General features: G+C 50.6%; 1 protein-coding gene across 2 annotated transcripts in view; it reads right to left on the reverse strand.

Annotated features, from left to right (window-relative positions):
- The window catches only part of Iqank1 (IQ motif and ankyrin repeat containing 1), a 37,092-nt gene that overhangs the window by 2,421 nt on the left and 22,029 nt on the right, over positions 1-12,642 (reverse strand). For both annotated transcript variants that reach the window (XM_029470066.2, XM_085831364.1), the window contains 4 exons: positions 10,016-10,149; positions 9,662-9,826; positions 9,397-9,588; positions 9,203-9,328 (listed from right to left, as the gene is read on the reverse strand). In XM_029470066.2, the coding sequence (XP_029325926.1) occupies positions 9,203-9,328; positions 9,397-9,588; positions 9,662-9,826; positions 10,016-10,036 (504 nt within the window). In that variant the 5' untranslated portion in view covers positions 10,037-10,149. The remainder of the gene's footprint in view (positions 1-9,202; positions 9,329-9,396; positions 9,589-9,661; positions 9,827-10,015; positions 10,150-12,642) is intronic.

A 12,642-nucleotide genomic window follows, 5' to 3' on the forward strand; every position in this document is an offset into this window, starting at 1 on the left:
ATCACTGTTAGGTTCTCAGCCGAGACAAAGTCGAGGGCCGCTGGGGTCTTTCTTGACCATTGTTGCCCTTCACAGCTCTGAGTGCCCTTGGTGCTGAGCGCCATCAGACGGCACTGGTCCTCACCACCTGCAGACTGTACACCGCTGACACCTTTGGTCCAGTTCCTTCCTTGATCAGCTCCAATCCCAAGGCTCCCCACACCTGCTCCTCCCACTTCCCCCAAGGCAGCAGCCTTCCTTTCAGGAAGGGCCTTCCATTTCTGCGCCAACCTTGGACACTCGTGGCGCTCACTCCCTCACCTCCGAATCTCTCCTGTGTGACACTTCCTTGGAGAGAGAGATCCCGGATGTGGACACCTTGAACCCACCACCACATGCCTGACCACCCTGGGGGCGGGGGGGGGGAAGGGGAATGGCCCCTCACCCTGCCCCACTTCTCACATTCCTTCATGGTATTTACACTATGGAGTAACCCTGCCCCCCTATCCCCAAGCATCTAGAATGTTGCCCAGCACAAATGTTCTGTCAGTTCAGTGGCCAGGTGGATCAGGGAATGAAGGAGTCGACTGATGTGCATCTAAACGTACTGACATGAAAGGATGGGTGAGAGACAGGAGAGAAGGCCATGTGGGGAGACTCATCGATAAATTAATGTATAGAGAAATGCATAGATGGACAGACAGTTGAATGGATGCTTGGATAACTGAAGGAATTTATGAATGAGTATATGATGGTTATGAGATGATATCATGAATCCCTTCTCTTCCTTCCAAACCTTCCCATAATCCCTTGCTCTTTCAAACTCCTGTCCTCTTTGATCTTGAGTTGTGACATGCAGGTGTTACATACACGCATATTCCCAAATACAACCCGCTCAGTGTGTGAGTGTTACTTGTCCGTATGTGTTCAGGGCTGACCATTTGGTATTGGATAAGCAGTTGGCGTGCTCTTCCCTGGGGAAGGCTGTTTCTCCTGATCTCGGCTTTCCTCAGTGGCCTGCAGTTCTCTGTGTAGGGCTGAGGCCTCGTGGGCTTTTCCTTGTCCCCATTAGCATGTCTACTGCTGTCCTGTTCAGCTTTTGGGTGGTTGAGTGGCGAGACTGCATGGATCTATCTTCTGGCATTCCAAGGAGACACGCTCTTCAGAGCAAACTCTTGCTGCCCTCTATTCTAGAATGTTCCCGAGCCTTGGGTGACTTTGTAATTCAATTTTATGTGTCTGGGTGTTTTGCCTGCGTGTATATCTGGACTCCATTTATGTGCATGTTATGTGCAGAGGCCAGCGGAGGGACTCAAATTCCCTGGAAGTGAAGTTACAGATGGTTGCTCATCCGCCATGATGTGGGTGCTGGGAATTGAACCTGCATCCTCTGGAAGAGCAGCCAGAGCCAGCTCTCCAGCGCCAATATCTGACTGTGTGTGTGTGTGTGTGTGTGTGAGAGAGAGAGAGAGAGAGAGAGAGAACGGGAGGGAGAGAGGGGGAGGGTCTTATGTAGCCATGGATAACCGTAAACTCCTCATCCTCCTGCTTCCTTCCACCTCCCGCGTCCTGGGGTCACAGTCCAGGGCCACCATGTCTGCTGTGTGTGGTTCTGGGACTGGAACCCAGGGCATCATGCATGCTAGGCAAGAACTTCACCAACTAAGGTCCATCACCCAGCCCTGGGATATGTAATTTTAAATGCTTGCTTTGCTTTGCTTTGCTTTGAGACAAGGTCTCCCCATGCAGCCCTGGCTGTACTGTGCATGTAGACCAGGTTGGCTTCGAACTCACAGAGCTCTGCCTGCTTCTGCTTCCCAGTGCTGGGATTGCAGGTGTGCGCCATCGCCACCATTCTCCGCAGAGATGCTTTGCCAAGTTTATTGGTCTGGCCAATAAACAGCAAGTGATTTACACTGAATGTTCTGGATGCCTCTCCTCCGGGACAAAGACAAGTGATACTCAGGACAGTGGCTATCCTGTCCATTGGGTTCCTCAAAAGACTCCACAAGACACAGACGCTCCCGTGACCCCTGTTTTCAGCTACTGAGCCCCACACCAACTGTGGACCAAGTGTTAAAATACATGAACCCACGGGGACAATTGATTCTCACTCAAACCACAACAGTTGCAGTTATGATTTTAACGTGCATTTCCCTCTTAATATTGGTGAGAAATCTGGTCACTGGCCGTTTTGACTGTATGAGCCACCATGTGGTTGCTGGGAACTAAACTCTGGGAGGAGGGTGGCAGGGAGGCTCTGGAAGAGCATCCAGTGTTCTTAACCACTGAGCCATCTCTCCAGACCTTGGCTTTTGTTTTGTTTTAGTTTTTTTGTCTGTCTGTCTGTCTATTTGTTTTTATAAGGGCCTTGCTCTGTAACTCTGGGTGGCCTGATACTTGCTATGTAGTGTGGGCTGGTCTCAAACTCAAGGCAATCCTCCTGCCTCAGCTGCCTGAGTGCTGTAATTGCAGACATGTGCCACTATTTAAAAGGTATATTTGTGCTGCATAAGTTTATCGTGTGTGTGTGTGGGGGGGGGGTGGTCAGAGGACAGCTTGTGAGAGTTGGTTCTCTCACTCTACCGTGTCCCAGGGATCAAGCTCAGTTGCCGAGCTTTGTGGTAAGCCACCTTTACCCACTGAGGAATCTCTTCAGCCCAGGCTTGGACATCTTTGTAAAGTGCTTTCTGGTGAGCTTCTACTTCTCTTCGGGGTTGTCTGATTGATTTCCCTCACTAGTAGGTGTGCAGAGCCATCTCTCCTAGAAGAGTTACATATATAACTCTTGCTACCTTTAACTCTACATAAGCAGTGGCTGAAGTCGATCTTCCTCACAGGAAGCCTCCAAAGCTCTGCCCCCCTTTAGATGATGGTATTCGTGGGATCACCTCAACCCTTCTCATAGGCAAACATGAAGGCCTTTCCTTCACACACCTTTAGATTTCCCTCTTATCTGTCTGTCATCTCTCTCTCTCTCTCTCTCTCTCTCTCTATCTATCTATCTATCTATCTATCTATCTATCTATCTATCTATCGTTTTGAGACAAGTTCTTTCTATATAACCCCCTGGCTCTCCTGCAGCTTGCTATATAGACCTGGCTCTCCTGCAGCTTGCTATATAGACCAGGCTGGCCTCAAGTTTACAGAGATCCTCCTGCCTCTGCCTCCTGAATGCTGGGATCAAGGGTGCACACCACCTGTGCCAAACCCTAGCATTTCCCTGTAGATTCACAGTCTACCGAATTTGACTCTATGTGTCATTTAGTTTTTGTGACAGCCGTTCATCATCAGGTTGTGTACTTATTGCTACGAATGTTTTTCTTTCTTTGTGACATGAGAGCTCCTGAGTCCGGGCAGCATGTGCCAGAGTTGAAGTCCTTACAAGGGGGCCTCCGAGAGGCCAGTGAATGCAGGTGTGATGGTGAAATCTGGGTTGCAGTGGAGACCCTGAGATACTGGAGATACCAGAGCCATGAGACATCTGCCGGGGAGAGCTGCACACACAGGGTGGGAGCAGCCCAATCTAGGCAGACATATACTACAGTCTGCAAAGCTGGAGGAGTCCTCTGAGCCCTCTGCAGTTAAAGTCCCAGAAAAAGAGCATAGAGCTCCGGCCGGTCCTGTTTTCCCTGCTGGGTTTCTGTCTTGCTTTGGTCCAGGGCTTCCTCATTGTGTTCCCATTTCTCCATATGGGAACGACAGCGCACACTCCTTGCCATCGTACATTGGAAGGATGTTGGTTTTTTATTTTTAATTTTTATTTTATTTTACGGTGGGGTCATGTTTAGAAATTGCCTTGAGTCTCAGAAGAGATGTTGGAGTTTTTGTTCTTTTAAACAAGAAGTTTATTTTAAAAAGATGCTTGACTTGAAAGGAAATTTATCCAGGAACATTTTGTTCAAGAACAATCTACCCCCACTCAAAGACAGATTGCCCTACTTGTAACAGCTGGGGGCAGAAAGGTTACAAAATTGTCCTTGGTTTTACAGTGATAAAGGAAAGACATTGAAGTTCTCAGACTGAAGAAGCTATACAGAGTTTTATGTTGTTTGGGTTCTTTTGTTAAAACAATGAGAGCAAAAGGGCTGGAGAGGTGGCTCAGTGGTTAAGAGCACCAACTGCTCTTCCAGAGGTCCTGAGTTCAATTCCCAGCAACCACATGGTGGCTTCTGTGACAGGATCTGATGCCCTCTTCTGGTGTGTCTGAAGAGAGCGGCAGTGTACTCACATACAGAATCTAAACAAGTCTTAAAACAAATGAGAGTAAAATAACTTTCTAGACTATAAAGATGAGCGCAGAATGAGCGAGGAGCTCATGTCAGGAAGAGATATTTTCATAGAACTCTCCCCAGACCATCACCATCTGAGGCCAGCCAAATACACCGGCCATTTAGTTTAAAAGAAAAAGTTCAAGTCCAGTGGTGGTGCATGCCTTTAACCTCGCTCTCAAGAGGCAGGAGTTCGAGGCCAGCCTGGTCTACAGAGTGAGTTCCAGGACAGCCAGGGCTACACAAAGAAACCCTGTCCTGAAAACAAAGAAACAAAAGACAAAAAAAGAAATGAAACAGTGTGATGTGTGTGCGCCTGTGCCTACACCAGGTACTTTGTATCCAATGAAGGACCGGGATCGAAAATGGAAGAGAAAGCTGCAGGGAGCAGTCAGGGTGTGCCGGGTTGAATCGCAGCTTTCTGATTGAGAATCTATTCTTGGTTTATAAACAAAATTCCTTCCCCCTTTAGTAGCTATCTTCTGTCTGCTGTTGCTGGAACACATCCATCGGCTCTTGGTCCTCTATTTCCAGCAGCACAGGTGTGAGTGACTGCCTCCCATCAAGCAGGGATCTGGCCTGCCTTGCTGCCAAACTGCGGTTCACGCTAAGCTTCTGATAGTTCACCAAGTGCTGTCTGTCTGTCTCCTCACCTAAAGCTGCACCACACAACCATCCTGCCCACCCCCTTTAGATTCACAGGACCGCTGTTCTCAGTCTCGACTCCTTCCTACGGCTTCTCGTTGACCATGACAAGCGTGGGAGTCTCCCCGGCTGCCGCACCCAAGTCCTCACTGCTGGACACGTTGGGCTTTTGAACAGTGCTGGGACTGTGAAAGACTGTGGGTACTTCTAAAGTTGGAATAAAGCATTTTGCGTCACGAGATGGCCATGGGCTTGTCAGGGATAGGAGGATAATGTGATGGTTTGAAGAATGGTCCAATATAGGTCTGTGTATTTGAGCACTTGGTCCTTAGTAGGCGATGCTGTTTGGAGAGGTTATGGTACCTTTGATGAGGTTGAGCCTTGCTGGAGGAAGTACATTGCTGGGTGTGGGCTTCAAGGGGCTGTGGTCTCATCCCACTTCTTACCCTTTCTCCTTCATGTGTGTGGATAACAATGTCATCAGCCAGCATCCTGTTCCTGCTGCTACAACGTGCCTAGCCCGTGATGGACTCTCTTCCCCTAGGGCCAAGGCCAAATGAACTCTTTCTTCTTTAAGTTGCTTTTGGCCGTGGTATTTTATCACAGCAGCAGAAAACCAATGAGTACAGCGAAGATACCCACCACGGGTCTTCAAAAGTCACAAGAATAACATTGCAGGAAATGAATATTGAGAGGGGAGGACCTCAAGGCACTGGTGGTAGGAAGGAGTGGGCTGCAGCAGCCGTGGGGCTATGTGAGGCTGCACGGCAGACACGTGGGGATGCACGCAGCATGTGAGTGTGCACAACAACAGACACTCGAGGATGCACGCAGCAAACCACGGCCACGCCTGGCACTCCAAACGAGGTATCAGATAAGTCAAGCCTCATACCGGTGAACTCATTTCTCCATCCCAGTGAAAGGGGGCAAAATACAAACAACTCTGTGCAAATGACACAGTTTAAAATGAGATGCCAGATCAATGACGCATGACCTCACGTGATTTGAAACAGTGGGACTAAGCTACTGTGCTGGGACATTTGGGCCTAAAAATGGATAGATGGGCAACTAAATGGATCAATGAGTGAATGGATGAACAAACAAATGAATGAAAAAAAAAAGAATGGTTGTTTAAATACAGAGTAAATGACAGGACAGGAGAAGCAAGGAAGGTATTTCCTATAAAACCTACCATGCAGTCCCTGGGCAGGAGGTGGGGCTCTGGCACTATGGCATTCCTTATATGGTTTCCCCTGGGTGTGTCTTGTGGTGAGCCACAGAGCCACACACACGACTTTGATGCGTTCAATGCCCAGCCAACAATGATCTGTATTCTACAAAATAACATCGAAGATGAGTAAAAAAATCACAGGGTAGACAGAGAAGTGGATGCAAGGCAAGAGAAGGGATGAGAGCTCGAGTAAATGCTCACCCAGACGGACAGTCATCTGTATGAGCCAGACGTTCAGATATTAAATAAACCGTGACTTTTATTTAAAAGAATATTTATTGAGAACCATGTGCCAAGATTTTGCCAAGGAACTTTATGGTTATCTCTAGTCCTGCAGAGCTGGGCTGTTAGCTTCTGGTGCGTGGAAACAGCTTACAAACTTGAGGGTTAGTCTGTGGGTGGAAGAGCCGTAATCAACGGAAACCAAAGAGTACAAGAGGGTGACGTGGCGAGCAGGAGCTGATGGCTGTCACATGAGCTGATCGGTAGTTTGGTGTTGATGAAGTAGCAGGAGGAAGGCGCAGCTCATCGAAAGGAAGATGGAACGTTAGCTCAGTTAACCGACGCCTGAGTCCGGCAAATGTAAGAACGAGCCGATGGGTTCTGTCCCACACCAAGTCATTGTCCCGCTGTCCTTTGCCACTCACCACACCCACCTCTCCTTTCCCTCCTGTGAAAACCAGCAAGCTCTCTTCCATTTTATCATTTTGCCGTTTGGAGGCGGAAGGATGTACTGAGTACTGTGGCGGGAGGCTCTCTCACGGTTCCCTGGAGAGCTCTCTGGGTTGCTGACATACCACGACCTCCACCCTCTGTGGCTGGAAGGTGTCCATGCTGTGTGTGTACCAACCTTCACCAGGAAAGGTTATCTGTATCTGGGTTGTGCCCAGTTCGAGGCTGTTACCACGCAGGAGGCTCCAGTGGACATTATTATGTGGACATAAGCTTCACTCTACCGGGCTAAGCGCCCAAGAACGTGATTGCTAAGGTACACGCTGTGCTTAGATCTTCAAAGTTTGCAGAGGGAGGAGCCCTTGATCCTGTTTGCAGCAAGGTGTGAGAGGCCAGTTTGTCTACAGCTTCACCAGCACCGGGTTCACCCTTCCCTTCCCTCAAACTCTCAGGGTGTGTGCAGATTCAGGACACCCTGGTTCTGGGCTGGTCTGCAGTCATCGCGTCCTCTGCAGGAACATCCCTCTCCCTGTGCATCATGGAGAAACAACGCATCCCTGTGCATCATGGCTGGGCATCAGGTTTATTTGCTGCTGAGACGACATTTGCCAGGGAAGTGTCTTTGGTCAGGTACATGATTTGTGACCAGCCTCTCCCCATAGCTGACCATTGCTCCTTGTCTGGGTTTTGTGAAGGGAAGCCTGCCTGCCTTTGTTTTTTTCCTTTTTCCTTTTTCCTTTTTCCTTTTTCCTTTTTCCTTTTTCCTTTTTCCTTTTTCCTTTTTCCTTCCTTCCTTCCTTCCTTCCTTCCTTCCTTCCTTCCTTCCTTCCTTCCTTCCTTCTCTCCTTCCTTCCTTTGTTCCTTCTTCTATCCCTCCTCCCTCCCTCCCTCCCTCTCTCCTTCCCCCTTTTCAGGGGAGAATGTGAATGCAGTACCCACTACCACTGTGCACCTGTTTCCCATATTTAGGGAAATCACAGAGGTCAGCACATTTGTAATGCCAAGGAGAAGCCTCGCCCTGGGAAAACCACGCTCACCCCCACAGGCGCCTCCCCTGCCAGGCAGGTGTGTGCAGGGAAACTTCTCATCTTGGTGAGGCTCAACTTTTCCTTCTTTTGTCTTCTTGGTATGGTGTCTTAAGAATGCTTCAACATGCCCTAGGGCCCAGAGATATTTCCCTATTTCTAAACGGATAATACGTCAGCGTTTGTGCTGAAATCTCAGGTCTGTTAAGTTTGTGTCGGGTATGAGAATCAGGTCAGAACTTGTTTGTTGACCTGCGGGTTGCCCGTGGCTCCGGTACTTTGTGTTGAGTGTCCTTCCTGACAGCTAAGATTTAGGGCACCTCCTTATTACTGCAGCTCTCCAGTTACCGGCCCTGTGGCCGCTCAACTATCCTCTGGCCTCTATGTCCTCTTGGAGCACTCTTGGAACTCCCTGATTCTGGCTGATACCACGTTACCTGCTAGCCCAAGAGGAAGAGGAAATAGGCTAGGCCCAGAGAAGTGTCCACCGGAAGTTGAAACTGGGAGTGGCACCTGAGACTGGGGTTCCCAGGCTGGGCAAAGACTCTGGTTGTCCCTTCCTCAGGGGTGGGTGCAGAAGCAAATGTTTGCCAGCCTGACACCTACCCCACCGTTCTCGTGGCACCCCCAGCTTTAAGGGATCTGGGTAACCAGAATTAAATTCCAGTGACTTAAAAGTAATAAAGGTAATGCCCAAGTGTGGTATCAAACACCTGTGACCCCAAAACTGGAGAGTCTGAGGCAGAAGGACCAGGGTTAGTTCCCAGCCAAACTGCACTATGGAGTGTGTGTGTGTGTATGTGTGTAAACAAACAAATAGAGGGTGGGGGCACTTCCTGGCCTGGCTTCTCAGAGTTGCCCCCCACTGCTGAGTGTGCCTCTCTAGTGACCTCCTGGACCCACAGTTCCCAGTGGTCAGCAAGGGGACCATAGTTCTCCTCCCAGCTGGGAGGCAGTTCCACTGACTGCAAGGGAAGAAACAGGAACAGACGGAACCAGAGGGCACATCCCAAGTTGTTAGCGCCTGTGATACCTGGCCAGTCTCTGTTGGCTGTTTCCTAATCCATCACAGTAGCCAGTAATCTACCGTCAGGTGGCCAGAGCACTGGAGGAGCTAAGACAAAACCAGTGCAGAAGGCGTTCCTGGCAGAACGCCTGTTGTTCAGAAACGGGAGTTTGGTTGGTAGGAAGGAATCAGACACAGAATCTAGGGATCCCAGTACCCTGTCTTTTGTTTTCCTTGTGAGACAGGGTCTCTCAGGCTTCTGGCCTGGAACTTCTGTTAATCCACCTACTCAGTGCTGGGATTACAGATGTGCACCACCACCACCACCATCCCAGAAACCTTTGGAGTGGGGATGCGCACTCCAGGGCCGCACCTGCTCCGGGGTGCTCCCATCATCCGCGTACACCCGGGGGTCTGCTCCAATCTTCAGAAGCTCCTCCACGGCTTCTAGGTGACCCCCAAAAGCTGCCCGGTAGAGTGGCGTGCGGCCGAAGGCGCCCTACGGAAGGGGCTCCCTGAGCACGTGCGGGGACCAGGCCACGCCACCGCCCTGCTCACTGCGCCCACCTTGGTGTTGGGGTTGGCACCCAACTCCGCCAGCAGCTGGATGGCCATGGTCTGCCCGCCCGCCGCCGCCTCGGAGAGAGGCGTGTTCCCGTGGCTGTCCTCGCACTCCACGGTGGCCACGCGCCTCTGCAGTCGCCGAGCCTTGCCGTCCTCGTCGTAGCCCACGCCTTCGCTGGTCATCAGCTGCTCCACCTGGGCGCAGGGCGTGTCACCTCGGCGTTCGCCCCGCCCAGCGCCCCGCCCCGCCCACCCGCTAAGCACAGACCTCCTTGAGCACCTGGCGGATCTCCCCAAGGTCCCCTTCGAAGGCGGCCTCTAGCAGGCGACGGCGGCGCTGCAGCTCCTCCCGCCGGGCGCGCTCCTCTGCCTCCTCCTTCTCGCGCTGCCGCCGCGCCGCCTCCTGCTCCTGGCGCACTAAGGCCAGGTAGGCCTGCAAGACATGGCCCGCTGTCACTGTCCCCAGCGCCCAGTACACTGCTGTAGGGTCCGCAGCTCGCTGCCTTGAGGTCCCCGACTAAAGCCACGACTTTCTAAAGTCACGACTTTCCTCCACACTGTCTAGACCTTCCCTCTTACTGGGGTTCTGGCACTCAAGGTCTTGTAGCTGGGCCCTGCTCACCTCTTTCTGCAGCTTCTCCATCTCGTCCAGGTACTCCTGACGCTTCTGCCAACGACGGGCCAGCTCCCTTCGCGCCAGATATTGCCGGAAGGCACACTGGATGACGATGGCAGCTTTGTCCTCTGCGGTTGGCGCTGGAGTGAGGAGAGTAGGGATTTGGACCCCAGTCCTCCTTCCTAGTCACCATCCATGCAGCTGCTGGGGCCACACAGAGGACCCAAGTGGTTCTCAGAAAGCATAGAGGACAGATGCAGTGAGTGTCGTGCCTGTCTCCCAGCAATCAGGAGGGTAGGGCAGGAGGACCCACCGAGTTCAGTAGTTTAAAACCAGCCAGGACTATGTGGTAGACACAGTATCAACAGCAGTGATACAAATTCCTAAACAGCTGAGTCTCAACAATGCTCCTTCAGTAGGGCCAGGGAAGGAGAGAGGGCCAGACATGAGCAGGAAATCCACATCCCCAGGGCCTGAAAATCTCTTGCAATCCACAGCTAGAACGAAGTTGTAGGAAGCCCAGTAGGAAGGACAGAAAGACAGGCCCTGGTCCTCAGGGCTCACCCACCAGAGCCATCGGCCCTTACTGGGCCTGGCCCAAACAAATCCTCAAAGCCTGGTGGGTGCAGCTAAGCAGTAAACTGCCCCAAGTAGAGGATGTTCTCAGGTGGTCTTAGCCCACGGCCCAGGACACTCAGAAGAAGGCAAGAGTCTAGAATGTGGGCACAACTCCATATTCAGACCACTTTACAGAGGTCTACATGCGGGTCTGGCACAGTGGCCTCCAGGAGCAGGGAGGGCAGGGAAGACACCATGCAGTCCCTCCTGTCACTAGATGACCACTGGTGAGTAGAGCTATGGGGGCTGTTCCACCCCATAGAGTCTCTGTGTCCCTTCCTCTGTGTGTGTGTGTGTGTGTGTGTGTGTGTGTGTGCCTGCTATGGAAGGGCCACAGCAGTGAGATCAGCGGCATTTGCAGAAAGCTGAAGAGCTGAAAGAAGACAAGGAACAAGCCAAGTGTCAGGCAGGAGTACCTTCTGCACAACAGACGGATGCGAGTCTTACCTAACAGGGACTCCAAGACAGGCTGAGTGGAGCAGCAGCCTAAGTGAAAAATGAGCTAGGACAGGCAAGGAAGGAAATGGAAAACAAGACGTAGCTGGACGGACATGATGAGCTTCAGGAGCAGGAAGAGTGGGTAGTGTGTGGCTCTGTGGAGCAGGGAGGTCCCAGGTCGTCCAATCGAGGAAGAGCATGGAGCAGAAGCCAGGGGGGAGAGAAGCAAAGCAAAGCACAGACAGCAAAGTCACCTGATTACCTGGTCTCTCCAGGACACAGGCAGATGGTGGATGGAAAGGACCAAGCTTAGAGCATCATCAACAACAACAACAACAACAACAAAATCCTGAAACGGAGCCAACCCCGAGGCACACACCGCAGAACCAGGTACTCCAGGAGCAGAGACAGGAAGGTCACTTGATCCCAGGGGTTGGAGGCTAAGCTGGGCAATACAGTGAGAGCCTCTCTCAACCATTTCCCCAAACAAGAAGAGAACCCTGAAGTTAATTGCGCGTGTTCGTGTGTGTGCAGGCGTACTAGCTGGTGAGCCGGAGGGTTTCTCCTGCTTCTGTCTCTCTGGGGCTGCAGCGTTGTGGTTTTCAGGACTGAAGTCAGGTCCTCGTGCATGTGTAGCAAGCTCTTTGCTGAATGAGTCGCTTCCCGATCCCCAGAAACGGATCTTTTGATTCAGCCTTTGTTGGTTCTGCTAAGCAAGTTAGGCCCAGGCCCTGTTTTATATTTTGTTTTGTTTTGAGATAGGTTGCAGCAAGAAGAAAATCGACTATGATATTTAACATTCCTCCAAATATTTCATGGGCAATGCAAAGAACCTCCAAAGTAGGCAACTGAAGAAAGACGATGTATTTAAAAAATAAAATAAAATAAAATAAAATGGGAGCTGGATGTGGTGGCACACGCCTTTAGTCCCAGTACTCAGAAGGTAAAGGCAGGTGGGTCTCTGAGTTTGAGGCCAGCCTGGTCTACAGAGTGAGTTCCAGGACAGCCAGGGCTACACAGAGAAACCCTGTCTCAACCCCCCCCCCCCAAATTGGAAATAGATCCAGAGCACAATGTTTAAAGTGTTCTTGGACATGAGATAATGATGATTAAGGACATAAAGATGTTTGAGGAATTATGGTATGATTGAAAGATTTGTCAGAGAACAGGACCCAGTTATAAACTTCAGAGTATAAGCAAACAAAACTCTTCAGAACTCAGCTGGGGCTCTTTAAACCCAGCACTTGGAGACCAGACCCAGACAGGTGAATTTGTGAGTTCAAGGCCAGCCTGGTATACATAGTGAGTTTCCAGCCCAGCCAGGGCTACATAGTGAGGCCTGTCTCAAAAACAAAACAAATCAAATCAAGAACTTAGTGGTTAAGTGATAATGGCATAATAGAAAGGCAGAATCAGTAACCCAGGACACAATGTAAGTAAATTATTTGAAAAAAGAGACAAAAGAAAATGGCTTAATGCAGGTAGAGTTGGATTAACACATAGATTGTCCTTGTTGGCAGAGGGCATTTTTTGAGACATGGTTTCTCTGTGTAACAGCCTGGCTGTTTCTCTTTGTA

Source organism: Mus caroli, unplaced genomic scaffold (genome assembly GCF_978045245.1).
Source record: "Mus caroli unplaced genomic scaffold, Mus_caroli_1 scaffold_16, whole genome shotgun sequence".
NCBI lineage: Eukaryota > Metazoa > Chordata > Mammalia > Rodentia > Muridae > Mus > Mus caroli.